The following is a 27,643-nucleotide window of genomic DNA, read 5'->3' on the forward strand; positions in this document are numbered from 1 at the left end:
ATAACTTTATAAACCACAGTTCTTTAAATAAAGTTATTCTTTCTTTATAAAAAGGAGAATTGAAACACCAAGGGCAGCTACAATGCATAGAGAAGCTATATTTTGTAAAAAAATCTAAAAAGGCTGTTGCAAGATCCAAGTATATGAAGCATCTGGAATTGTGATCCAGCAAATAGTCTCATGGTTTCCATGGTGCAGTGGAGTGACCTTGTGAGATTACTTTTATCCTCCACCACACACACCCCTGCCTGAAACTCCGTGGGAGTCACTTCCCCCAGAAGTGACTTTGTTGCAGATCATGAGACGAAAACACAGAATTGGGTTTGCTGGTGCTCAAGAATTGTTGAGCCTGGAGCCTGTTTCCAGCCCCAGCTAGGCTGTTTCCTTGAGCTTTGCACCTTCATATTCACCCCTGTATCACCAGTGGACTGTAGTGAGGAACACTTGAGTCCCTAAAACTGACACTCAGGTCCGAAAGTGGCATGTAGGTGGATGAAATAACTTTGCAACCTCTCAGATCCCAGATACAGGTAAGAGTTGGGGGTGGGGCTGGAGGGATTGTCATTCAGAGGGAAGTGACAAACCAGTCTTTGACCCTGTTGCTGAGATGTAGCCCCCTGGGCCACTCTGGGAGGTGGGGGAAGTCTCACAGAGGTCAAGGGTCTGCTGAGGGGTTCGAATGTAAGGGTGCCCACCAAGTCATCTGCAGGGCACTGAAAGGGAGCGCCCCTAGGGAAGTCACAGGCAGGCACTGCAGACTTCCACAGAGTCACAGGGCCTCCCCAAAAGGGGCTGCAGGGAGGAAAGTGTACCTACCACATGTTCCACCTGGGTGTCTGGTCTGTTACTTACTCTGATTCTGGATGGGCTGCTCAGCCAGCACTGGGAGGTGGGTGCAGTCTGAACAGAACAGTCACTGAACTTAATGACCCCCACTCCACAGGAATTCTGGGTGGGCAATGCTTGCTCCAAGGATGTGTCTAGACCAGGGGTCTCAAACTCGCGGCCCGTGGGCCATTTGCGGCCCTCTATACAACATTTTGTGGCCCGCGGCCGGCCTTCAAATAATCGCAGTATTCGCTTACCGAATAATCGCAATCAAAATCGCATTAGTAAGAAAAAATCGCATTAAACATTCGCAGAACCCGAGCAGTTCCGTTGGGGGTATGCAAATGTGTAATGCGATTTTTTGCGATATTTTTTCTTACTAATGCGATTTTTTTATTGCGAATATTCGGTAAGCGAAATCCCTTATGCGGCCCTGCCTCACCCCGACTTTGCCTCCTGTGGCCCCCAGGTAAATTGAGCTTGAGACCCCTGGTCTAGACTCTTGCCCTGCGCACACCTGGAATGAGTTTTAATCTTCACTCCCCACTGGTCCAGGCTCTGCGTGTCCCTCCCTCCTTCCAGTCCTTCCTTGTTCTTCTGTTCTCCCTCCCTCCCTTCCTCCTGCTTCCCTCCCTTCTTCCCTCTTTTCCTCCCTCCCCCTTTCTCTTTTCTTCCCTCCCTCCCTCTATTCTTCCCTCCCTTCTTCCCTTTCTCCCTCTCTCCTTTCCTTCCTTCCTCCATCCTTCTTATCTCCCTCCTTTTTTCTTTCCTTCCTTCCCTCCCTCCCATTCTTCCTTCCTTCCCTCTCTTCTACCCTTCTTTCCTTCCTTCCTTTCCTTCCTTCCTTCCCTTCCTCCCTTCCTTTCTTCTTCCTCTTCAGCTTAATATGTTAGAGATTTAGGGTTGATTTTTGTCTCCAAATAGGATGATGCTAAGAATGGCAAAGAAAGAAGAAAGGAGGAAGAAGGGAGGAATGGATTGAGGGAGGGACTAAGGTTCTAGCACATACTCCACACCTTTGAGCCATCTTCCCCACCCCAGGTTTTTGTTTGTTTGTTTGTTTTTGGGTAAAACCCAGTGGTACCCACTGCTTACCCCTGGCTCTGTGCTGAGAAATCACACCTGCTGGTGCTTTCAGGGTAAAGTATGTAAGTTGCCAGGGATTGAACCCAGGTAAGCCATGTGCAAGGCAAGAGCTTTGCTTGCGTAATTATCGGTACAGCCTACCCCTGGCAATTCTAGCAGTAAAGTGGCTTGTTTTCTTCTTTCTAGAAGTCTCTGCCACCATCCCCATCCCTTATCACAGATCAATATTTTCTAGCTCTGCCCGCCTCAGGCAGCGAAGAAAAGAGATTTACAGCACATTAAGAAAATGTTGACAGGGTTCTGTGAAAGTTTGCATTAGAAAGCCTGTCTCAAATACAGGCAGGGAGGGTAGAGAGGAGGGAGATTTGGGGCATTGGTGATGGGAATGTCGCACTGGTTCTTTGTATGACTGAAACACAACTATAATCATATTTGTAATCTGATTGTATACATAAAGACATTAATAAAAAACATATTACAAGAAGACTTGAAAAATCACCAGGATTCCTGGGATTCAGATGTGGATACTATCCAGGGCTCCAGGAGTGTCTGATAAAAAGAATTTTTTGTTGGATTTTGTTTTCCTATTTCTTGCCTTTTTTTTTTTTTTTTTTTTTTTTTAAATTGTAGGCAATAAAGGAGTAAAATGGAGTTTCCTGAATCACCGTGGTAAGATTCTAGAATCTACAGATATGCCCTGGGACTAATGGAAACATGGAAAGGGGAGTCGGCACTTTTGTTTATTGCAAGTCTTTGGAAACGGTGGCTGAACAAAAAGGTGGAAACACTCCAAATAAGTGAGGGGAGGTGTGGGCAGACTCTGAGCTTCAAGGCCAGCCACTTCACTACATCCAAGGCAAGCACTGACTTGAGGGCACTGCTGAGAGGCCTCAGCATGTGGTCTGGGAAATGACACTTAATGTTTTTTTGTTTTTGTTTTTGTTATGTTTTTCGAGCCACACTCGTTTGATGCTCAGGGGTTACTCCTGGCTAAGCGCTCAGAAATTGCCCCTAGCTTGGGGGGACCATATGGGACGCCGGGGGATAGAACCGAGGTCCCGATCTTTCCTTGGCTAGGGCTCGCAAGGCAGACACCTTACCTCTAGCACCACCTCTCTGGCCCCTTTATTGTTGTTAAATTTCAATTCTTCCTCCTCCTTGTCCTCCTTTCCTTCTTTCTCCTCCTCTTCCTTTCTTTTCTTCTCCTTTTCCTTCTCTTTTTCTTCCTCCTTGTCCTTTTCTTTATTTCCTTCCTCTCCTCCTTTTTCTTCTTCCTCCTTCTTCTTCTCCTTTGCTTTATTCCATCTCCATATGGCAGTGCCAAGGGCTTACTCCTGGCTCTGTGAGGACACCATTTGTGCCAAGAGCTAAACTAGCATTAGCTACATGTTAAACAATCTCCTTAACCCTTTGTACTATCTCTCTGGCTTCCCAAAGTTCAAGACACAGAAACAGTGCAGACCAGTAACACTAATGCAAGAAAGACCAGCTGCATAGAAATGTTTTTCTAAAGAACATTTCATTTTTTGTTCAATTTTGAGTTTTGGGGCAACAACCAGTGGTGCTCATGGGCTGTTCCCAACTTTGTTCTCAGGAGTGGCCCCTGGCAGTGCTCAGTGGACCATATGCAGTACAGAGGATAAAGCCAGGCTTGGTCACATCAGGGCTGGCCCCCTACCCCTTGTACTATCTCTGGCCTTGCTTGACCCTCCATGTTTGATATCGCACACTAAATGGAAATGGTCTTGCCCTGACTTCACTAATTTCCTGGCTGCTGAAAACAAAGATACCTGACATTGGTAGACAATAAACTCTGTGTGTGAGTCAGGTGTAATTATAGCCACAACATTACTTTCAGTAACCTTTTCTCTGGAAAGTTGGTTTATAGTGAAGAGGAGACAAGAAAAACTCAGAATGAATGGTCGGAAAGGCTAGCGTCATCTGTGAGCTCACAGTGGAGCATACAGGCACCTTGTAGGTGTGGGGGTTGTGTGCCAGGCAAGGAAAAAAATATCTGGATACAGGTGGAAAGGGGGGGTATTGTGACACACAGGAGGTACTGGAGGAAGTTGGTGGTTTTGAATGGGGTTGGGGTTACACAGTTAGTGAGGTATGTGCCCCATCTGCTGTATTTTCTCTCCGGCCCCAAGATCCCTTTTTTCTTTTTTTCTTTTTCCTTCTCGTCTCTTTTCATTGGTTTTGGGGCCATATTCAGTGGTGCTCAGGGGTTACTCCTAGCTCTGCACACAGGAATTACTCCTGACAGATTCAGGGGACCCTATGGGATGCAGGGGATCGAACCTGGATAAGCTGCATGCAAGGCACGTGCCCTCCCCTCTGTCCTATCTCTCTGGCTCCTCTCATTTCCAATGACTCAGCTTCATGCATAGCTGAAAGATCTTCCCTTTTAATCCATCCCTTAGTGCTCAGTGGACCATCATTTCAGAAACCATTTCTTGTGGTTCAGGTCTGATTCTGGGTTCTTAGAACAGCCTTTCTTTGACAGCATCAAAAGCTCAGTTGTGATTTTTTTTTTTCTCACCTGCCCTTTTTTGCGCCCACATTGATTGCTTAAAGGCAGCTGCAGACTAGTCAGGTTACTCTAATTAGGCAGCTATATTATAATCAACTTGTAAAAAGTATATTTCAGTGAACTGATCTGCACACTACACACAGGGGCATTCTTGTAGAGGAGACCTGAGCTGGCTCTTCCCGCCACCAGTTTGACTTGTGTCTTGCCTCCCCTGCACCACCACCCCAATGCAGGAATGCAGCAATATTCAGAAATATTGCCTTTGCAGATGTCATTAAATTAAGATAAAGTTAGATTAAAAGGGCTTGAAAAAGATGCAATTCTTTTTGTTTGGGAGCCACACCCAGCAATTTAGGGGTTAGTCCTGGATCTGTGCTCAGGAATTACTCCTGGCAATCATCCCTATGATGCCAGGGATGGAACCTGGGTCAGCTGCATGCAAGTCAAACACCCTACCTGCTGTAATATTGGCCCCTGCTGTTCTTTCTTTCTCTTTAGTTTTTATCAACACACTGATTTGCAAAACTGTTAATAGAGTTTTGCACATACAATGTTCCAACTCAGAACCCACCGCCAGAGTATCTGTCCCCCTACCAATGTTTCTGGATTTAATTCCACCCCGTTGGCAAACTTAGTTTTATTTTTGTTTTTTGGGCCATACCTGGCCAAGCTCAGATGTTACACCTAACTCTGCACTCAGGCATCACTCCTGGCGGTCTTGAGGCACCATATGGGTTACCAGGGATCAAACCTGGGTCAGCCACTTGCAAGGCAAATATCCTCACTGCTGTATAATTGCTTAGGCCCCTGGCAAATTCAGTTCTGAAGACCAGTCCCTAGAGTTGATAACATTGACCCTTTGCCCCTTGCTGTGCTTCTTTCTTTTCCCTCCTATGGGAGAGAGTCTTCCTCTGTCTCTTTCCTTCTCACTGACTTCACTCCTGGTTCCACCATTGTAGCATAATTAAATGTGCTTTTATCTTTTCTTGTTCCTGAGAAGAAGTTCATTGATTATACAATGGACAGGTGTGGTTGGTTTGTTTGTTTGTTTGTTTAGTCTTTTTGCTATTCAGTGACTTTTAATGTCCAAGCGAGACAATGAATTAGAGCATAGGGGAAGTGGAGAGCTGTCATCCCTGCTCTAGAAAGAGGGGGAGATGAACACAAACCAGACATTTCCAAATGGCTACACAAGTCTGGAATGGCAAGGGAAAGTGATGATTTGTACATCAATAAAAACTCAAATAAGGGGCTGGAGCAATTGTACAGCATGTAGGGCACTAGCCTTGCACACGACCATCCCGGATTTGATCCTTGGCATCCCATGTGATTTCCTGAGCCTGCCAGGAGTGATTTCTGAGTGCAGAGTCACGAGTAAGCCCTGAGTATTGCCAGGTGTGGCCACAAAACAAAAACAAAACAAAAAGAAAACCCAGTTTGGGGACTAGGGATATGACATAAAGGGCTGGAGCATATGGGAGGGGAACCCTAGGTTTGATCATCTGGAATGATCATTAGGGAATGGACCCATTCCATGACCCCAGAACTGCTGGGGATTGTTCTAAAACAACAATAAAAAGCAAAATGAGAGAGAGAGAAGAGAGTGGGAGAGAGAGGAGAGAAGAGAGAGGGAGAGAGAGAAGTGAGAGAGGAGGGAGAGAGAGAGAAGAGAGGAGAGGCAGAGAGAGAGAGGGAAAGAGAGAGAGAGAGAGAGAGAGAGAGAGAGAGAGAGAGAGAAAGAGAGAGAGAGAGAGAGACTGAATTCAGAAACAAAGGTCTGGTCCCAAAACTCAGAGATAGTTTCCCAGTTTATTTCAGGTAAGGTAGAGGGACAGGACCCAAAACCAAAAAAGAAAAAAAAAGATCACTTCTCCCCTTCTGCACAGCACAGGCAGTGATTTATGCAAAACATCCTCTTCCCTATTTTTAACTCCATCCCAGAAGCTGCGTCAGAGGACTAAGCTGCTGACTAATCCTGCTGAAGTGCCTTGCCTGAATTGCAGAAATGCCATCTCCACTGGCCACAGAACCCTGGTGGAGAAGAAAGGCAGCCCTGCAAAGTCTCTACACACAGGACATCATTATAAATAGTGCTCCGAGTGGACCTCAGGCACTCCAGGTCAGCTCTTTCTGCAAGGAATCTGGGACCCCTGGAGCCATAGACGCAGCCTTGCAAAGGAACAGCCCTGCTGGGTTGATGCTGAATTGCACAGCCAAATACTCCTTCATAGTCCGAGAAGGGTGGAGACTCTCTCCTGATGTGAGAAATTGGACTGATTTTCCAGCCAGAGCATTTTCTAGTTGCATAACTCTCCCTGCAGCAGGCAATTTTTTCCCCCTCCCTTTCTGAAAAGGAAGCAGAAAAAGAGAACTGGATGTTCTCTGTGCTTTAGAGCTAGGGCTAAGCGTCAGCAGAGACCTTGGATATTACCTTCTCTTACCTTCTCTGACCCTGGGCAGGAAAAGGAGGTGGGCCCTCACTAGTGCCCACGAGTCTCTGCCTCTTTTTCTAATCTAGAGAAGTCAGCAGTGCTAAGGGGGAATGGATGACACCTGAAGTGAGTCAAAAGCTGGTAGAAGTCCCCCTGCCCAAGGGAGTAACTTCTAGTCATGGGTTCAGCTAGCAGATTAATACAAAGGAAAAAGCAGGCTGTAGGCCTAAGCATGGGAATATGTCCCCTCTTCTAAGTGAATATTATCATAAAGTTTTGTTCTCAAAGTAGGTGAATGTGGTATATCATGTATAGTTTATGCAGATATAAAATGTATCCCAAGTAATCAGATATATATATAATAAATATATATTATGTGTGTACATAAAGAATATATGCAATGTATGTGATGAATATAAATATACTAATAAATATATGATGCTGTATAGTATATATAATAAATTATATGTTGTGATATTGCACATCTATGTCCTTTGTTTATGGTTCTTTTTCCTGTGAGTAATATTAGCATGTCAAAAACTAGCAGTGTTTTTCCTTTAGGGCTACACCTGGGCTTACTCTTGGCTCTATGCTCAGGGATCACTCCTGGAGGTGTTTAGGGAACCATATGGGATTCGAAGGTTGAACCCGGGTCACCAGTGTGCAAGATAAACACCTCACCCACTGTACTCTCTTTCTAGCCCCCAAAACTATCAGTCTTCAACATTTTAGTTCTTTATTTACCAGCTCTCATGATAGAGAGCCAATAACAACTTTGGTAACTACATCCCATCCCATTACATGCCTTTGTCTGTACCAGAAGATTAGAAGTTAAATGCCACACACCATACTGTGATAAGAACTTACATAGACTATATGTAATATCCAACTAATGCCTCACTAATGCCCAACAGCTTACACTTTGTGTGAATGAGGGTTTGCGGAACTGACCGATCAGATTGCATATGCTGTCTGCAAATAAGGGTTTGTGTGACAAATCAGATAATACGGGTAAATAAGGAGCTTGTGACAACCCACCTCCCCCACTCTCCTATATGCTCTTCTCACTGCTTCCTAGGACCTTGAGGGATGGGAAGAAATGATTGAGAAAAGAGATGGGGGGCTCTCTCTTCCAAGAGAGCCAAGATGTAACTAGAAATCTAGGTCAGGGAAAAGCTCTTTAAAGGGCAACAAAAAGGTGCCAGAGACTGACCAGATTGCAGGAAACTTGAACTTGGTGGGGAAGCGTTATCTCACTTATGTGGTTCCCAGTCTCTAAGCCAGGAAATAACCTTGGAAAACTGTTTCAAGGAGTAGCACAGCAAAGAGTGACTTTAATATGGCTTCCAGTACACTGTGGACTGGTGACTTAGCCTCTCTGTGCCTGAAACAATAATGGCTAGAACTTCCCTGGTGGGACATTTGGGAGACTTGATGGGTGTACTGTAGCCAATAATAGCAGCTGAAACCAAGTAAAAGCTCAATAGAGTTACTATTCTGGTTTCTGTGAAATATTGGCTAGGTTCAAGAAACTGAAGTGAGGCTGGAGAAATAGTACAACAGTGCCTTGCACAAGGCTAACTAGGGTTCTATCCCTGACACCTCATATAGTGCCCTGAGCCCCTCCAGGAGTAATGCCTGTGCAAAGGGCCAGAAATAATCACTGAGCACAGCCAGGTACAGCTCCAAAGCAAACAAACAAGCAAAAAGATAATGAGACAAAAGTATCTTGAGACAGAAGTATCTTGGCTAAGGCAAATGTTAACAGAGCCAGAATTAGAAGTCAGTTCTAATTCCTAATTCAACACTCTTTCCTTTATTGCATCTTCTATCAAAATGTATGAGCATTATTCTTGCAGGGATTATTAGCATTTTTCTTGGGAGAGACATAACACATGATTGTCTCAGGACAAACCTATTTCCAAAATGTTTTCTTTCAGGTCCAAAGGTCAAATGGTTGGCCTTTCAAAACCATTTTTAATGGATTTCTTTCACTTCCTCATGAATAGATCACATTTAGAACAAATACCTTTGTCACTTCAAAAGGAACAAAATTTCATTCTCCTGTCTTTAGTCACTGACACCCTGGCCTGACTTTTAGTCATAGATATGTCTACATGTAACATTTAGAATTTAATAAGCATTTGGATTGCTTTTTGTCTGTGGAAAAACATTTATTTTGACAAAATTATCTTTTCCCTTTGTTTCATCTAATTAGTCATGCTTATGACCAAGAACTTGTGTTGTTCTTCATGAGTCATTGATTAACACACACACCCCCAAAAAAACCCAACAAATTCAGTTTCGATACTTGGGTGATGATGTATATTAAGGAATCCCCCGTAGGATATTGAAGGCTTCTGAAAAATCATAGATTTGAAGAAATGGCAGCTTCTTCAGACATCCTATCCATGAGAAAGTGATGTTTAGAAAAGGGTAGTTAAATGTAAAAGCATCTAGCTGGTTGGCAGCAAAGAGGAATTTTTCTTAAGCTCTTATTCCCCCAACCTTAACTTTGTGAGTCATAGATTTCTCAAACAAATTGACATATTCAGGCAGGATGCCAGAGCCCGTAGGCACATGGGTGGTATTAAAATATATGTATATGTCTAAACCACAGAGTTATTAACAGTGCAAACAGGGGATTTGTATTTAGTAGTTATACTTTAACATGTGCCTGTCATGAGGCAGGCTGGAGGTGGGAGGGGTCCGAGGACATTGGCGGAAGGTTACAATGATGGTAGTATTGGTATTATATGCCTGAAACTCACAATTTTGATCAAAAAATGAACAGACACTTCCTCAAAGAAGAAATACAGATGGCCAAAAGGCCCACAAAAAATTACTCCACAGCACTAATCATCAGGGAGATGCAAGTCAAAGCAACAATGAGGTACCACCTCATGCCACAGAGAGTGGCACACATCACAAAGAACAAGAACAATTAGTGATGGCAGGAATGTGAGGAGTAAGGAACTTTCACTTAATGCTGGTGGTAAAGCTACCTAGTCCAGCCTTTCTGGAAAACAATATAGAGATTCCTCAAATTTCTGAAAAGAGCGCTCTCATATGGTCTAGCAATACCACTTTTAGGGATATACCCCTAGGAACACAAAAACATAATACAAAAATGCCCTCTGCACTCCTATGTTTGTAGAAGCACTATTTACATTAGCCAAAATCTGGAAACAACACAGATTCCTGACAACAGATGAGTGGCTAAAGAAACTGTGGTATATCTACACAATGGAATACTACGCAGCTGCTAAAAAAATGAAATCACAAAATTTTCTTATACATGGGCGTATATATAGACTATTATGCTAAATGAAATGAGTCAGAGGGAGAAATAAACACAGAATAGGCTCATCTGTGGGATTTAAGAATAATAGACAGTAGAGTAATAATATCAGAGATGATAGAGATGAGGCCAGAAGGACTAGCCATGATTTGAGCTTACCACAGAGAGTAGTGAGTGCAGTTAAATAGCTACACCAAAAACTATCATGACAACGATAGTGAGTGAGAGAAATAGAATGCCTGTTTTGAAGTAAAAAGGTGCGGGAGGAGGGAGATGGGAGGAAAATTGGTGGTAAAAAGGTTGCATTGGTGAAGGAAGGGTGTATTTTTTTTATGACTAAAACTCAACTACAAACATGTTTGTAAGCATGGTGCTTAAATAAAAATATTTTTAAAACTTCTGATGCCTTCAATTTTTTAAAAAAGTATTTAATAAATTTTTAAATTAAAGAAAAATAAAAGTATGTGTTTTTGATGCAGGTTAAATCTAGGTTATCATTTGTTTTTATAAATAAAGTTTTTATTTATCTTTTGGTTTGAGGTCACAATTTGTGATTCTCGGGGATTACTTTTGACTCTGCAGTCAGATATTACTTCTAGAAGCGCTCAGAAGGCAATTTGGGATGATAGAAATCAAATCTGAATTAATTGGTACAAGGCAAAGGTCCTACCCACTGTACTATCACTCTAGTCCCTAAATAAAGTTTTATTGAAAGACATCCTGGCATATTCATTTACATATTTTTGTGCTTTCCTTCTTACTAGTGATGAAAGTTAGACATTATAATAGAAATCAAATGAATGTGAAAATGTATTTATTACCTCTCCCTTCCTAGAAAATGTTTGCTTGTTGAAAGTTAAAGAGAGGAGGAGCAGAAGAGATAGTCTCTGAGCATCTCTAGGAGTGATTCTTATGGGCAGAGCAAAGAGTCAGCCCTGAGCATCACTGGTTATGGTCCAAAAACAAACAAACAAACAAACAAGATAGAGTATGCTGAAGACAGTAAAGTTGAGCTGAGAACAGGGAAAGGAGAAAAAAAAAGAGATGAATTTTAGTTCCTAATTGAATATACATATATCTGTATATTATATTAATTTAATTATCAAACAATGCTATAAATTTTATATTTTGTCTATTTTTATGGGTAAGGAAACAGGTTCAGAATGGCAATAGAAAAATTGCCTTATATGATAGCACTAAAAGTGAGCAGAGTGAGGACTGAACTCTAGATCTTTTCATCTAAAGTTTTTGCTCTTAGTCATGGTTACCTTACATTTTAAATATGTGGCCTATGGTTCTCTACATTGAAATAATTTTAAAAATAATCTTTGGGGCCAGAGTGATAGCACAATGGGTAGGGTGTTTGCCTTGCATGTGGCCCACCCAGGTTTGAACCCTGACATCCCATAGGGTCCCCTAAGATTGCCATGAGTGATTGCTGAGCGTAGAGAAAGGAGTAACCCCTGAGTCCACCATTGTGGCCCTCCCAAAAACCAGAAGAAATACTTGACACAAAATTCTGTTCATTAATTGCAGGTTCAAAAAAGTGGTCTCATTCAGGATGTCATCCTGGGTTTGGTTGGGGCTGGGAATTCCCTGATCAAGTAGAGAGTTGGACCACAGAAGAGGAAAATAGGGGATAGTTCAAAGGTCTGGAGCACAGGTTTCACATGTAGCAGCTCAGGATCAGCACTGCTTGGTCCCCCACCCCTCCATAATTGACTAGAAGTGACTCCTGAGCACTTCAGGTTCACAAAACAAAACATCCAAAGTGGTCTTTTGTGGCAATACTTTCTAGCCAGCCTGCCCTTCCAATAGATACAAGCACCTCAGAGGAAGGGCAAGTTCTAAGAGATGTGACACTCTCATAAATGCTTGAACATCAACCTCTGGGACAGACATCAGGAATCCTGCTTTGGAAAATCCAGGTTGGATTTTAAACGCAGGAAGACCATTTTTCCAATTTTTCAGTGCTCTGCTATAGAAAAGAATAAAAAGTTGGGCTTTTAGTAACAGGTCAAACAGAGAATCCAGCCATGGTGCCCTAACAGTGCCCTACTTGGCCCACTACATGGCACCTTCCCCAAACTATGGAGTTTCTCACTGTCTAAATACTCATTTGTTTTCTGATGATGTTGGAAATGCCCCAAGGGCAGAGACCAAGACTAGTGACATGGGCCTCATCAGAGCGCAAGCTTCCACAGACTGTTCAAATGTTTGCTGCAGTGGCTGGCAATGGTTTTATGTCAATATGTATATTTGTTAATTAATAGAATTTAGAAGGACAAAGACATTCAATTTCCTCTGAAATTGAACTGTTGGTTTTTTTATTTATCTAATGTACAATTTCTTTCTCTGAGAGAAATAAATACGAAGATTCACACCTGACATCAATTTGTTAAGATATACCACTTTGACTTAGCCAACACAACCAAGTATCCATCTGTCAGAATGTTTTAGTCAGCTACAAGTACATCTTTACCTTCTTAAATCTTTTCCTGGTGGTAAGTAAGGCCTGTGATAGGGGTGTGGACCCTCCCAGGGTTGTGGAGTAATATTGCATGATGAGAAAACTTAGGGCTTGTAAAATCTTTCTACGATTTTGTAGTTTGGAGCAAATTCTGGCTGAAACAAGATTTCCTCATGACCAGGCTTTGAAGAATGCCAACACAAGTTAGAAATCTTTAGGGTTGGAAGGCTTAGAGATGTTTAGAAAAATCTAGAAGTCTGAGAATACATTTTGGGAAACATTAAATCAAACATTTCTTCTGTTAGAGAATGAAACCCAAAATTCTGGAAAAAATTTCCCAAATGATGTTTCTTAAACCTGATGCCTATTAGAATCACCTGGGAGCTGTACATGGGCAAGCCAAGTCAGGTACTTGGTTGATTTTTAACAGGGGTCCTCAAACTTTTTAAACAGGGGGCCAGTTCACTGTCCTTCAGACTGTTGGAGGGCCAGATTATAGTAAAAACAAAAATTATGAACAAATTTCTATGCACAGTGCATATATCTTATTTAGAAGTGAAGAAACAAAATGGGAATAAATACAATATGTGGCCCGTGGGCCGTAGTTTGAGGACCATTGATATACAACATGGAAATAATGACACTTAACTCACAGGGTTGTGATGAGTGAAAATGAAAGATCATGAGTAATTTGTCTATTCTGGTGTTTGAAGCCAACTTGAGTTTCCAAAGAACTGTTTCTTGGGCTACAAAGATGATGAAAGCACAGGCTTTTCTTGCAGACAAGTCTGGCTTGATTCCTGGTACCATGCATGGTCTCCTGAATACTGCCAGGAGTAGTATTCTCTGTTTGACCTGTTACTAAAAGCCCAAGTTGTTATTCTTTCTATAGCAGAACACTGGAAAATTGGAAAAATGATCTTCATGTGTTTAAAATCCAACCTGGATTTTCAAGAAAAAAGTTTCTTTTTTGTAATGGCTTGGAATGCTAATGTAAACTATGTTGACAATATTAAGAAAATAAAAAAAAATCATTTTGGTAACCACAACAATTGCGCTAACAATGTCAAAATTTAAGGGTAAAAATAGGATAGGAAGCAGTAAGTTTGCATCAGCTCAAAGTATGGTTCTGCAATGTTTATTGAGTGAAAAGGGGGAGTAAGTTGTCATGGGGAAGAATGTGTCAGACTCCACATTATCTGAGGGATAAAGGGTCACTTCAGAAGAAATTAGTCTTGACACACACTGTGTAAGGCTTTGAAGTCACATATGGAGACTTGCAAATAATCACCTTGTCACACCATTAACATAAGAGAAATCTCAAGATTTAAAAAAGACTATTTCACCAAGAGGCCCATTGGGAATGTTTCCCCTCAGTGTAGATGGCTGGACAAAATTTCCCGAGCAATATCTCATCAGAAGATCTGCTGAGAAGTTTTTCCTCCAGTGTGGATGGCTGATGAGATTCATGATGTTGACATTATGCTTGCTTTGTAACAAACATTTAATTGGCCTAAAGAAGAATCTCTCTCCTTCTGTATTGTGTATATAATGAACTTTTTTCTTCCTAACTTAAGCATTTTTATAGGCAAATATAGCTTTGATTAAATTTCTCTTTACCTGAAAAACTCAGCACCAAAACTCAACTTCTTTCCTATTTTTCTTTAATGTACCATAGCAGTTTGTAACAGAAAAGAATGTTCTTCTTTAGGAACATCCCCTAGACACTTTGAATTCTTGGTAACTAATTTATACTTCAAAAAGGTTTGGTCCGGATAGCATTGGGCTATTGAACTTTACCAGGTATAGATTCTACGTCCCTTTCATATAAGTTTGTCTCTTTTATAGTCCCTTCCAAAATCAGACCTTAGAAAGTTAGTTATTTGAAACACATCCCTAGATCTAAACACCTATTCTCTCAGGGAAAGGAAATTTGATAAGGAAACTTGGCTTCTTGCTGATCTCTTAATCTACATCAGTTTGACCCCTAGGGCCCAGAGAGGAACTGCTTTGAGATGTTAAAACTTAACCTTCCTTTTATCCTCTGGGTTTTTAATTGAAATTCATAAGTTCTGCAAACCACCTAGAGCCATGTGAATTGTATTGAAGATCAAACAGTGTATATGACAAACTTTTGTTAACAAGAGATAGATATGTTGTACTTTACAAAGAAACAAAATGTGAGCATTCTTTTTATACCTGTGACTGGCAATAAGCCCCTAGTTTGGATATTAAACTTAGAACACTGTTCCCCCACATAGATTTGTGTGGTCTCTCATTTCTTCATATTTCACCATTCATGTCACCCACTCTTCTCAAGGGAACTCAAAGAAGTTCTATAATGTAACTGGATCAAAGCTAGCCATGGCATCTCTGGGTTCTTGCCTTATGTACACTATTAGAGAAAGCCAATGACAGAAAACATAGTCATTAGACTCCATAACTGGTGCCTTTTCTGGTGCTGTTGTGCAAGGTTTGATCACTATATTCTGGGGATATGGAAGATGTTAGATCTGGGAAAGAAGAACATAAGGAGACTGGAACTCTGCACTGTTTAGCAATGAAAACGTTCAAAATTAAAGTGATCAAGTTTCTTTTTCATTCATGCTTGGTCCCTAAGACTGTCGAGTCTATATCAAGTGTAAAGGGGATTTAGAGGCTCATTTTTCTTAAGTCCTAAACGTTTGGTATAAGTGGTCTTTGAAAACCTGGATAAAGAACTAGAAGTGGAAAATCAAGAGACTCAGGAAAATAGGAAGTTGAAATTTAGGTAGTGAGAGGAACATTTGGAGATTGGTTAAGAGTTCTGGGATTAGAGACAGGGAAGAAGAGACAGCCATGAGTTAGGGAATAGCTACAAAAGATATAAAGAAGGTCAAGAAGAAATGAAGAACTCATGGATCTTATTATATTTGTTTGTTCTTCTAGATGTTTCCTTGTGAGCCAGCAGTAGAGATAGCTAATTGGGGTCTTTTACCATTGCATATTACTCAACCAGAATATCATTCTCAAGAGGTCCAATAGAGGTCCTGTGACACCAGGGATGGGGGATTTTATTAACTGTCAAGGGCTATTTAGATATTATTAACATCATTTGCAGGCCAGACAGTACATACCGATGTGTCATAGGCAGCTAACAAGAAGCACAAGTTATCTGTCCCATCATGCACCAGGGCCAAAACCCCATGATTTTATTGTCATTGTATAGTCCAGGGTCTAAACATACCCCACCCTCATTCTAGACCACACCTTTGCTTGGAACATAAATGACATAACCATTTCCCTAGAAGCCATTATGAAGACAAATAGTTGGGCCTTACACACTCTATCTTTTGTTTCCATGTGGGCAAAACAGGGAAGCACCTCTGGCTAGATGAGAATTGCTGGTGTCTGTCATGTGGTTCAGGAGTCATTTAGGGATCATGAGGGACTGACTTGGCTCTCAGTGTCCATTCCTTTCTTCCTAATGATTTTCAGGACTGGGAGCCAAAAATGAATCTGAGGAAAGAAGCAGTAGAGATATAAGTTTTGGAGTGATGTGGACTTCTCATGGTGGAAAACACAAATCACTTAGAAATGAACAGAAAAGCTTATCCTGTTGGGATAAATCTCCTTTTCTAAGAGTGGTTTCCCAGTCCTCTAAGTGGCAGAGTAATGCTGATAGCAACAATGCATGCAAATGAGTCCACCCCCCATTCCCATTGATCCTCCCACCCAGACCTTAAAAAGACAAATCCACATCTGTTAAACAAACTCATTTTGGTATTCCCTAAGGCCTCTCTCTCTTCAGGGCCTTGTTTTGTTACTTTTGCTTGTTCGTAATTTCTTACCATCTTTCTTTACTTCATAAATTAAAATCGGTAACAAATATGCATTTCATAATATGTGTGAAAAATTATGTTATCATACGCATGCATAAAAGACACTTAGTTCAGCATATATCTCTCCTGCAAGTTTCTATGTTCATTCAATGGTGAATGAGCAAATTCTTTGGAAGTTATCAGACTACAGTAGGTAGTTTCTTCTATGATTGATCCTGAACTGGTGGGCATGATCATTTCTCATGGTCTTCTTAACAGTGTCTAGATGATGTGGCTGAAAACAGGCACTCAATGGAATCAGTAAAATGAAGGAACCCTCTGCCTGTGGACCACTTTGCCCCCATATTTGAAGTTACAGAGCTAAACCCCTGAGCTAGACTCATCAGACAATTCTTATCCCCACCATGGTATCTCACCTATGATGATACAAGCCCTGATGGGAAACTGAAGCATGTCTTGAAATAGCCTTTGCACCTGCCCTTCAAATTCCAACTGTTGTCCTTGCAGGTTTTCCCCCTTCCCAAGACCTTACCTTTGTGTAGTAGCTACTCGGCTTCCTTTTGTCTTCTCCCCTGGGTTGCTTCAGTCTTCTCTTCATCAGCTTTGCATGCAGATATTGCATGCGTCGCTCCTCCACACTGGGGTAGAAGGCTGCAGACACCAGGATTTTCAGTTGCATTAGGAGGGAAGACAAGAGGCCCAGTATCACCAGCATTGCGAGAATCAGACTAATAGGAAACCAAGTCTTAGTGAAAAGGAGCCTTGGGGTAGGGATGCAGTGGGATTCAAAGAGAGAAATGCTAAAAGAAGAGCCATGGATGAGGTCTTGAGTTCCTTGATCCTGAAATGAAAGGATGATCCAAGTCAATGCTATTGTCACCCTCAGTCACCTGGCTCCTCTGCTCTGCTTGGCTCTTCGATTCAAACACACAGTAAATTGAGTGAAAGCAAATCTCACAGCTTCTAAAGCAGAGGAGGAAGAAGTGGGCCTTATTTTTTTCTTTTAGTGTTGGGTTGTACCAGGTGATGCTTAGGGTTTATTTACTCTTGGCTCTGTGCCTCAAGGATCACTCCTGTTGGAGCTCAGGGGGACCAAATGTGGTGCTGGGGATCAAATCCAGGTTAGCTACATCTCTCTAGCCAGGCACTGAGTCTTATGTATAGCTACTGTTGTCTTTTTTTTTAAGTCTCAGGCCTTATAATACATGGGTTAAGGCACTTGCTTTGCATGATGCTAACCCTGCTTCAATCTGAGCATCACTGGCTGCCTCTCTGGAAGTCCCCCTGCACCATTGGGCTATCTTAGGCAATTTCCAACACTGCAGAGCCCAGGAAACATCACGTTCCTTGGCCTCTTATTGAACTGCTGGCCTGAATAGCTGAGAATTGCAAGGAGATGCCCCCAGTCATTCTGGGCACCACTTGAGAGTTTCCACACCCCCAGAAAAGGTCTTCTCCCTTCAAAGATAATCATGTTATCCTCCTCTGGACTAGTACCATCAGCAGACCACAGATCACAAAGTGGGAGAATCATCAATAATGTTTTAAATCCTTCAAGAGATTTGGGTGGGGAAAGGATTCCCTACAAGAATAAGAAAAGGGGCCAGTGCAATAGTACAGCAGGCAAAGCGCTTGCCTTGCATGAGGCCAATTTAGTTTCAATCTTTGGCATCCCACATGGTTTCTCCAAGCCTTCCAGGAGTAATTTGTGAGTTTGAGGTAGAGATAACCCCTAAGCATTGCCAGGTCTGACCCCCAAAACAAAACAAAGATACAACAAAAACAAACACAACAAAAGAATGAGAAGAAAAGGGTGGAGAGATAGTACAGTGGAGAGGGCACTTGTCTTGCACCCAGCTGACCTTGTTTTGATCCCCAAAACATCAGGGATCAAATGATAGGAGTGATCCTGAGGAAAAAATCCAGGAGTAAACCTTGAGTACTACAGATATGGACTCAAAATAACTCAAAATAACTAGTGTCCTAGTACCCTAGGATTCCCCAGCATCCCATATGGTCCTCCAAGCCAGGAGCAATTTCTGAGCGCATAGCCAGGAGTAACCCTGAGAGACACCAGATGTGACCCCAAAACCAAAAAACAAACATATAAACAAACCAGAAAAACAAAACAAACAAAAAATTCGCATTCATTGAAGGGGTTCTGAAGTTTGACTAGTGGAGATCTTCCAAATTGTTGCAAGTCAGCCCCTGAAGAGGTTGACTGATGGAGGGATGGAGGATGAGGTCTTTCCCCTCCAGCTCGGAGTATGCGTATGCCACCCCGTCCAGCTGACGGTTCTGAGGTGAAACGGTGGGTAAACAGCTTGCAGACAGTCAGGCTTGTGGAAATATTGGCTTTATTCGGTGGTTAAAGACTGAAGTCCAAGGTCTCAGCCTTAGTTCCAGCCAAAAGCCTCTTGCCTTCCACAGACCCTTGTTTTTATCCCCCAGGATCAGGTTCCACCCAATGGTGGGATCAGATACCACCCAATGGTGGAAGCAGAATCAGGTACCACCCTAGGGTGGGGGCAGAATGCCAGGTCACACCCTAGGGTAGGGCACAATCACCAATCAGTTTAGGGTGAGTAACATAATAATCTCATAAAATATTTACATTCACAACACCAAATAAGACATTTTCCTCTCCTCTTTGAAACCCCATAGGGTTGTTTGTAGGGGAGGGGACCAGACTCTGCTCCCCAAAGACAGAGAAAATGAGGGGGCACCCAGTACACCCACCCAGGGGATGCACATATGCTGACTCAGCCCTTTCCTTTCCTCTGACCTGAGAAAGTCATTTACTCTCTCTCTCTCTCTCTCTCAGTGGATTTGTTTTCTAATTTGGTAAAACAGGAATTAATGGAGCGGATCCTGCCTGTGAATACACTGCTCCCAGTGTAAAGGAAGCACCTTGGGGACAGAGCATTAACCTTACAGACAGGACTACTTAGTAAGTTATTATCACCCCCGGTACCCCAGCACCCCGCGGCCAGAGAGAGGGAAATGACTCCCTGGACAAGTGTCCAAACACTCGCACAGAAAATTCGATGCTCTTTGCAGCACCATCCTGATACGAGTGAGGATCCCAGAACCCTGCACCAGTAAGCAAGGTCAATGTCAAGGACAGTGAGTTATGGGCCCCAGCTCTGTGTGTGAGGGAGACATTGCAGTGACCTGGGGAGAGTCCTTTGCCCTTAGCCACTCTGGGCCCTGCAACCCCATAGGGAGATCCAGACTACTAGAGCCCAGGCATCGCTTCTCTTGAGGAAGACAAAGTCCCCGGGTGAGTTCAAACTGAAAAATCCTGCCATAAGAAAGTGGCAGTGGGTGTCTGGTCAGCGAGGACATTGTCTTGAAATCTCTCATTGAGGAAAATGTGGTAGAGAGTAAGGTTTTTAGAAGGGTTGAATTAATCTTTTTCAGAGGGTAAAGTTTTCAGGGCAGATGGATATGATGCAGAAAGACTTTAGACATCTGTCCCAATTCTGCTCTTTTTCTCCTCCTTTCTTCCTTCCTCTCTCCTTTTGTCCTTCCCACTTTTTTTCTTCTGCTCTTTCCTCTTTCCTCTTCTCTCCTTCCTCTTCTTCCTCTCTTCCCACTTTTCTCTTCTCTCCTTCCTCTCTTCCCTATTTTCTTCCTCTTTTCCCTCCCTTCTTTCTTTCCTCACTTCCTTTCTTTTCTTACTCCCTTTCTCCCTAAGGAATAAAAGAAGAAGAAGAAGAAGAAGAAGAAGAAGAAGAAGAAGAAGAAGAAGAAGAAGAAGAAGAAGAAGAAGAAGAAGAAGAAGAAGAAGAAGAAGAAGAAGAAGAAGAAGAAGAAGAAGAAGAAAAGACTCTAGAAGTCTTTTAAAATCCCCAGGAATGTCTACAGTAGCACCTTTACATATCTGAGCTGTTCATCTTGCTGTAGATAAATGATTTGCTAAAACAGCAAAGATGAGGGGTTCTGCTCAGGTCAGAGAGCTAAAGGGTTCTTGCAGCTGAGTGCTCTATACCCCACAGGCTCTCACTAAGTGGCCTTGGTGCTTTCTGCTGAAAACACCAGCCTGCTTACCCTGCCAGTTCAATGAAAATCATTTCCCTTCTGCTCTTATTGCAAATCACTCCAGAGAGTGGAGAGAAAACCTTCCCCGACCATGTCTCCCTCTCTGTATGCCTTTTTCTGCTTAATCTGCACCTGGGGAGAGGCCAGGATCTGCCAAGGGGACCTGGAATCAGGACAGGGCACCACCAGTGATTGAAGCATAGAGAAGCAGTTGCACCCCATTCTCATGGTCGCAGGCCTATTTATGTCCATCGAGTGGAAGTAGCACCCCCCCCCAAAAGTGAACCATGTATCTATCTTGGCCCTTAGCCCCTCCATGTCTTTGTTGGGATGCTGTCCTTGCAGTATTTCAGGGCTCTTTGCTTGGAAGGTAAGACTTAAATCTCTGACCTTTTCTCTTAAAACTACTTAGGGATATTTAGGGCAAAAAAGAAATGAGAGAGAAACAGGGACATAGAGAGTGACATAGAGAGAGAGAAAGAGAGATAGAAAACGAGATAGAGACATAGATGTAGAGAGATAGAGAGGCAGAGGCATGGATATAGAGAGAGGCAGAGATCAATAGAGACAGATAGAGGCAAAGACAGAGAGGGAGGGAGGGAGGGAAAGTGAGAAAGAATGAAAGAGAGAAAACATCAGAACAAGCTAGAGAATTCTGAAGACTGGAGAGAGGGAAAGGGGGGCCCTTTCCTCCTCACCTCCCTCCACTGAGCATAGCGGATCATCTTATTTGACTTTCATGGGAAGCAGCTTCCATTACCCACAGCTCCAGATATCTAGAGCAAAGGGTTTTGTAATTAACTGAATTCTTCAGGGGAAGCCAGAGCTCAGAGTAATCAACACAGAGGAACAGCCCAGAATGAGGAGGGGCTGGTCCTAGCTCCAGGCACCTGCTGAGCCAGAAGAAAAGAGAGGGGGGAAAGTGTGGACATAGCAGAAGGATACCAATGCTCCCCAGAGAGATAAAGGTAAGCATGGAAAGTGGAGTTTCAGGGGAGGGTTCAAAGGCACCCCACCTGCCCCCTGCAGCCAATTCAAGTGACTGGGCCCTTCAGGAGGAAAATTCAAACCTGTGGGCAGAACCATTTCTACCAGTCCAGGTCAGGGCAGAGAATTGTAGAGTGTTTGACCATTTTTTACATACACTCATGTCCCACCTGCCACTGCCCCATAATCACTAGGTTAAAAAAAAGTGGGGCTGGAGTGATAGCACAATGAGTAAGGCATTTGCCTTGCATGCAGCTGATTCTATCCCCAGCATCCCATATGGTCCCCAGAGCCTGCCAGGAGTAACTTGTGACTGCAGAACCAGGAGTAACCTCTGAGCATCACCAGATGTGGCTCCAAAACCAAAGTTGCATGTAGCCAACTAGATTTAAGCCCCAGTATCACAAAACAACCCCTGAACAAGACCAAGGAGCACAGAGGAGCCAGGAATAAGCTGTGAGCACTGATGGAAGCAGCCACTAAACAAACAAACAAACAAAAAAATAAGTAGGCACAAGGGCTGGGGAGAGTGCTCAGTGGCCAGGGGTACAGGTCTAGCAAACAAAAGATCCATGTATGATCTCTTGAACTCACCCACCCCTACAACACCCAGTCCTTTAGCACACCTCTCCTCTCTGGCCCTGTTGGGATGATAAACATGAAGTGACAGCTGGAACACTGTGTCCCATCTTGTGTAGTTGATGGGTTGAGAGTCATACAAAATGGCTCCTGGACCACCACTGCTGGGAATCCCACCCCACACCCTCAAGTTCTATAGGGAAAGGCAGAAAAGAGGCAAAATAAAATAAAATAAAATAAAGAGATGCTCACCAACCACAGCTTTGCTCTGCACACAATTGCCAAGCAGAGAGGGACGAGTGAGGGGAGAAAAAAGATGCCCCAGGACTCAGGGTGCAACTCTGAGGAAGAGCCCCAGCTAAAAGGAGTTCTACAGAACTAATGGGTGGCCTGCAGGGATGAAACTTCAGCTGTGTTCTTAGGATGGTGGTTTGGAAATCAAGATTTCTTTTTTTTTTTTTTTAAATATGGAACGCTTCACGAATTTGCGTGTCATCCTTGCGCAGGGGCCATGCTAATCTTCGCTGTATCGTTCCAATTTTAGTATATGTGCTGCCGAAGCGAGCACGGAAATCAAGATTTCTGATCCTAACCTCCTAGGAGAAAGACTTGGAGGACAAAAAACATATATCTCATCTGCATAAGAGTAGTGTTGGGAAGTTGTGAGCATTTGGTGGAATGGAGTAACTTTGTACATCCGAATCTTAAATGTGGCCAGAGAGCTGATGCAAGGATTAATTAAAGCACTTGCCTTGCCTGCTGCTGACCCTGGTTTAGCACCTGGCACCATATGCAATGCTAGGAGTGCCAACACTTCCAGGAGTGATTCTCTGAGCACAGAGCCAGATACTAACTGTGTATGCTCCCCCATACCAAATCAAACCCAAAACTGTAAATATGAACACTACTATAACCATGTTACCTAAACTGTTATCACATAAAGCAAAACTGAGCTCCCCAAACATGCATTAAGACCTCATTTGTAGTCCAACTGGAGAGCGTCAAGCAAAGCAAGGGGAATTTGCAAGTTCCCTCTCTGCCTCCTCCATAGGGACAACACTGTTCATCTGCAACAAGGACATCTGCCTTGTAAGGACCCTGTTGCCAGAATCTGATTTAGCATTTCTCAAAGGTCCATATACATCTCACTTGAAGTTCCATGGAGTATTTATTTATGAAATGGTGATCCTTGGGACAGAGAGGTCCTGCCGTCCCAAGAGGGGGACAAGGTGAAGACACACCACACTTTGGACCCTCTTTGCAACTGGGACTCCAATTTGAGATCTGGAGATGTGAATATGGAGTAAAGTCCCTGTAGGTAAGCCACATCCCACAGTCCCACAGATTCTGACATGTTTGCTCATTGGCCCAGATCCAAAGAGTCACTAGTCTTGTATGGCATACAAATTTATAGGAACACAGGGGCCGAACACAGCATGGAGGTAGGGTGTTTGCATAGCATGCAGAAGGGTAGTAGTTCAAATCCCAGCATCCCATATGGTCCCCTGAGCCTGCCAGGAGCGATTTCTGAGCATAGAGCCAGGAGTGACCCCTGAGCTGCCGGGTGTGACCCAAAAACAAACAAACAAACATTTATAGGAACATAGGTCTTCCGGCTGAAAACTCTGGGGGCACCTTGGGAGAAGAGATGGTATAGTCTCCACCCTGCAGAAGCTCTGGCAGCTGCATTTATACCCCAACACCAATGCCAATGGTCCAACTTCGCTACAGCACAACTAATTTCTATAGAGACACTTAACCAATAAAATCTCTAGGGACACGAGTTTAGGGGCTGAAAACTCCAGGAGATTTTTGTGATAGGGTCAGGCAGTCTTCCCAACGCTGTCTTGTTCCAGAAGCCACAGCGGCCATATCCGTATTCCATAACCACTGTCATGCAAGCTCATAGACTTAATTTTTTATTTTACAAATCTTGGGGTTCCTGGAGAGTGCCACCATAATAACTCACTACCAGAACACAAGTAGGAGCATACCAAATTAGATGGAAGAAAAGCATAGAAGCCAACTAAGCTAAGTAAACAGAAAAAGCAGTACAGAATGCCCAATTAGCCATAAATAGCTTAATTAAACCCTCAGACAGTGACTTAATAATGCCATTGTGTAACAGTTTTCACATATTATCCTTTACTGAAGTATTTTTTTTCAATAATTCCATTAGCTATTTATTTGTAACAAGCAATATAAAATGAAATTTTTTGTGCCTTCCAAGGGGAATAAGTTGGGAGTGGTGGTGGTAAATTTGGGGCATTGGTGGAGGGAATGTTACACTGGTAGGGGGATTGTTGTTGGAAAATTGACTGCCTTAAAAAACCTATATTATGAATAACTTTATAAATCATGGTGTTTAAATAAAGTAGTAATGAAAAGCAAGACCCTGCTTGAGGCTAATGTAAGACTATCTTTCAATGTGGGGTGTCAGAGAAAGAGGGGAAAGGAGGGACAGCAAGAGTGATGCACCACAAGCCAAGGAATGCTGACAGCCTTCCAAAGCCAGAAGCCAGGAACATCCTCTCCTAAATATATCTCCACCCAGATTTCAGCCCATTGCCTCCCTTGAAGAATTTTAAGAATATACATTTACATTGTTTCAAGAGACCAATATATTATGCTCTTTCATTAAGGAAGTCAGAAAAATAAAGTAAAAGTAGTTAAATGCTTCTCCAGTTCTTAACAGCAGGTCTTCAATGGAACCAGTGGTTCTAGGTCAACTTTCAAGCAATTGTTTGGCATGAGAGGAATGATACCAAGAGGCAGAAGGAATTGCCTTGACTTGGAGGCTCCTTATCTTTTGCAGCACCAGCACCTTATCAGCAAGCACCTACCTCTCTGTACAGCTTCAAGTGAACATCAAGTGCTGGTAGGTTGTGGAAATGGGTGCCCACAGAGACAAGAAGCCAATATAGCAGATAATCAGTGGCTGCAAACAGCATCCAGAGGCAGAAATGTGGAAACACAGGGAGGAAGAACAGGCCAAAGCTCTTCCTTTCTTTGGGTGTCTTCCAGAAGGATGGGATGAGCACATACTGCTTCCTTTCCTCCCGGCTCAGTGGCAGAACAGAGGGCTTCTGTTGATGTCTCTCCTTCTCATCAAACAGAACAAACTTCCTAGTAATGTAGATGTTTTTAAACTTCCCCTCTGTGGGGTCCAAAAATCTCTTCAAGAAGAGGCCGGTGCTGAGGAAAACCAACATTAGCCCTGCCAAGGTGAGGATCCGCCGCCCAAATGTGGACAGCACCTCCGTGGCTGACACCATCTGGTACCAGGCCCCCAAGACTTGACCTTTGGTGTCATTGAGTTGGGACTCCAGGGTTTGACTGGGACTGAACAGGGAAATGGCTAAAGTTTGATTCCAAGAGATCAGGTCCTCAAAAAGGTTCAAGGGAGCAGCCAGGTTGTAGAGCCACTTAAGTGCTTCAGTATATTGTTTCAAAAGTGGAATGTGGATGGCAAAACTCTTTTCCCTGAGATTGCAAGTCATACTGTCCAGGAGGCCTTTGAAATTGTGGAAAATATTCTCCACGTGTCCCAAAATGATCATGCCTGTGCCTGTGGCAATCAAGGCATTTCTGCCCTCCCGAAGGCCACAGGAGAGGAAGAAGAGGAGGATGAAGCATCGTGCATGTTTGGAGCAGCCCAGAAGGATGCACATGGCCACCCAGGATATGAGGAAGACAAAAATGGGGGATAGGAATTCATTGCAGGCCATAGCCAGGAGGCCTGCAGAAAAGCAAGCAATCAAACAGCAGGTTCCCAAGTGTTGGGTGAAATCCAGCCACCCAAGGCTTCTGGGAGACACATATGCTCCCCAGAGATGAAGAAAGAGGCCATTGCCTGAGGTCCAGATGCCCATGTTCCTGTGTCCCTGGCAATGAGAACAGAAGCCACAATGAGGTCATGGTTTGGAGGTCCTCTGTTATTTTGTAAGGGCATGGTGGCATCAGATTACCACAGAAAGTGATCATAATTCCTACTTCTCTGGGTCTCCCTTCAAGTAGTAAAAGAAATGGAAGCTAGCAAGAGTTAGAGTCTATTTTTCAACCCTTGGATTTGGAGTGGTCTCAGGTACCTTTAGCAGATGGTCAGTGGCAGAAGGAACAGAAGAACAGCCCATGTGAGTAGCCCCATCCATGGGTGTGTAAGTGGTTTTTCTGACTTCTGTGGCATGTGGCTATAAATAGTGGCTTCTAGAAACATACACAATCCTCTCTCAGTTCTGGAAATCACATGTCTAGAAAGAATCCATGGGTCCATGATATATCAAGGAGTTGAAGCATATGCTTTGCAAGTGGAAGGCATGGGTCTGAGTCCCTGCATGGTCTAGGCAGGGTTCCACTGGAATCAATACCTTCTCCTCCCCAAAGTAATGAACCAACAGTGGCTCCCAAGTACCAGCAAATCTGGCCCCAAACCAAGTAAACAAATAAATAAAATCTCTCCTGAGCACTGAGAAAAATCTAAGGAGACACTTCCTGCTTTCTCCAGCTGCAGGAGGTGCTCTGCTCTTTAGCTGGCTCCAAACTATGCCATTCCAAAGCCAGCAATAGTGAGTCTTTTTTATCTCTACCATCTCTCTCTTTCTTTTCTATCTATGGCTTCTCAGCTGTCTGCTTCCCATTTTTAGATTCCTGGGATTTGATTGTTCCCCACCCAGGAGAATCTTCCCATCTCAACATCCTTGACTGCATCCTTGAGGCAGAGCTTGGTTTATGAAGTGGAGGAAAACAGTCCTAGCTCTGAGCACGAGGACTTAGAACTACTGGGGAAGGGGGATTCTTTCAGCTTCTCCCTATAGAGTCATAGGTTCAGCTGGATGACTGGAAGCAGGTAATAAATTAATACCATCAACTCAGGCAGTATTTTATTTTATTTTTGGTGCTCAGGCATTACTCCTGGCTCTGCACTCAGAAATTGCTCACATGGGATGCTGGGATTAAACTCAGGTTGGCCACATGCAAGGCAAATGCCCTACCCACTGTGCTATTTCTTTGGCCCCAGCTCAGCCAGTATTGACTGTAGGATGTCAAAGGAGGTGGTAGTGGTGAGGTGGCCAGTTTCCAGCCAGCCTACCAGCTGCATCCCTTGAGTTATCATACATGCTTGTGTTTTGAAGCCCTCTGAATTCTGTGCTGCTTCTTTGGGTGATATTCATTGATACAAGAAGCAGGGGGATATCATAGTTGATGAAGACTCCAAAGTGGATGAGGAGGCTGAATTGAAATAACTGCATATGGAAAGCCCCTTTTAGAGACTCCTCTCTTCCCTCCTACTGAATCTACAGACCTGAACATCTACAGACCCACAACATCCAAGCATCAACATGGTACTGAACAGCAGAGCGTGTGTCTGTGCTGTGGTCACTGTGTCTTCTCCCTGCATGACCCTCCCTGGAAGATAGCTAGCTCTCTCTTGGTCACTGAGTTAGTCATCTTTGACTTTCCACCTAGATCTGGCATAATTAACAGGACACAGAATGGTGCTACGAGGCTGCCACCACCCTGTCATTTAAGGGCTGGGATGCATCCCAAGGCCTTGATGCATTT

The 27,643-nt window shown here is 43.3% G+C and overlaps 2 protein-coding genes and 1 non-coding gene across 3 annotated transcripts in view; 1 reads left to right on the forward strand and 2 right to left on the reverse strand.

Moving 5' to 3' along the window:
• DPYS (dihydropyrimidinase) overlaps positions 1-7,071 on the forward strand; it is a 112,512-nt gene extending 105,441 nt beyond the window's left edge. Inside the window, exon 10 of the mRNA XM_049772945.1 lies at positions 6,966-7,071. Coding sequence (XP_049628902.1) covers positions 6,966-7,071 — 106 coding nt within the window. The remainder of the gene's footprint in view (positions 1-6,965) is intronic.
• Positions 7,072-15,983: 8,912 nt separating this feature from the next.
• Positions 15,984-25,953, reverse strand: DCSTAMP (dendrocyte expressed seven transmembrane protein). The gene is made up of 3 exons (XM_049773899.1): positions 24,925-25,953; positions 17,004-17,312; positions 15,984-16,148 (listed from the first exon to the last, which is right to left on the reverse strand). The coding sequence occupies exons 1-3, from the start codon at positions 25,951-25,953 to the stop codon at positions 16,071-16,073; spliced, it is 1,416 nt and encodes a 471-aa protein (XP_049629856.1). The 3' UTR covers positions 15,984-16,070.
• On the reverse strand, positions 22,543-22,649 carry LOC126010522 (U6 spliceosomal RNA). The gene has a single exon (XR_007496547.1). It is a non-coding gene; the product is annotated as a U6 spliceosomal RNA (small nuclear RNA).
• Positions 25,954-27,643: the final 1,690 nt, after the last annotated feature.

This window comes from Suncus etruscus, chromosome 5, assembly GCF_024139225.1.
Source record: "Suncus etruscus isolate mSunEtr1 chromosome 5, mSunEtr1.pri.cur, whole genome shotgun sequence".
Classification (NCBI taxonomy): Eukaryota; Metazoa; Chordata; class Mammalia; order Eulipotyphla; family Soricidae; genus Suncus; species Suncus etruscus.

Coding starts and splice junctions, on each gene's coding strand:
- DCSTAMP (XM_049773899.1), bottom strand. CDS start 25,953: ATGGGCATCTGGACCTCAGGCAATGGCCTCTTTCTTCATCTCTGGGGA. Junction 17,313..24,924: donor ACTTGAAGCTGTACAGAGAG/GTAGGTGCTTGC, acceptor CTTTCATTTCAG/GATCAAGGAACTCAAGACCT. Junction 16,149..17,003: donor CGAGTAGCTACTACACAAAG/GTAAGGTCTTGG, acceptor TTCTTTCCTCAG/ATTCATTTTTGGCTCCCAGT.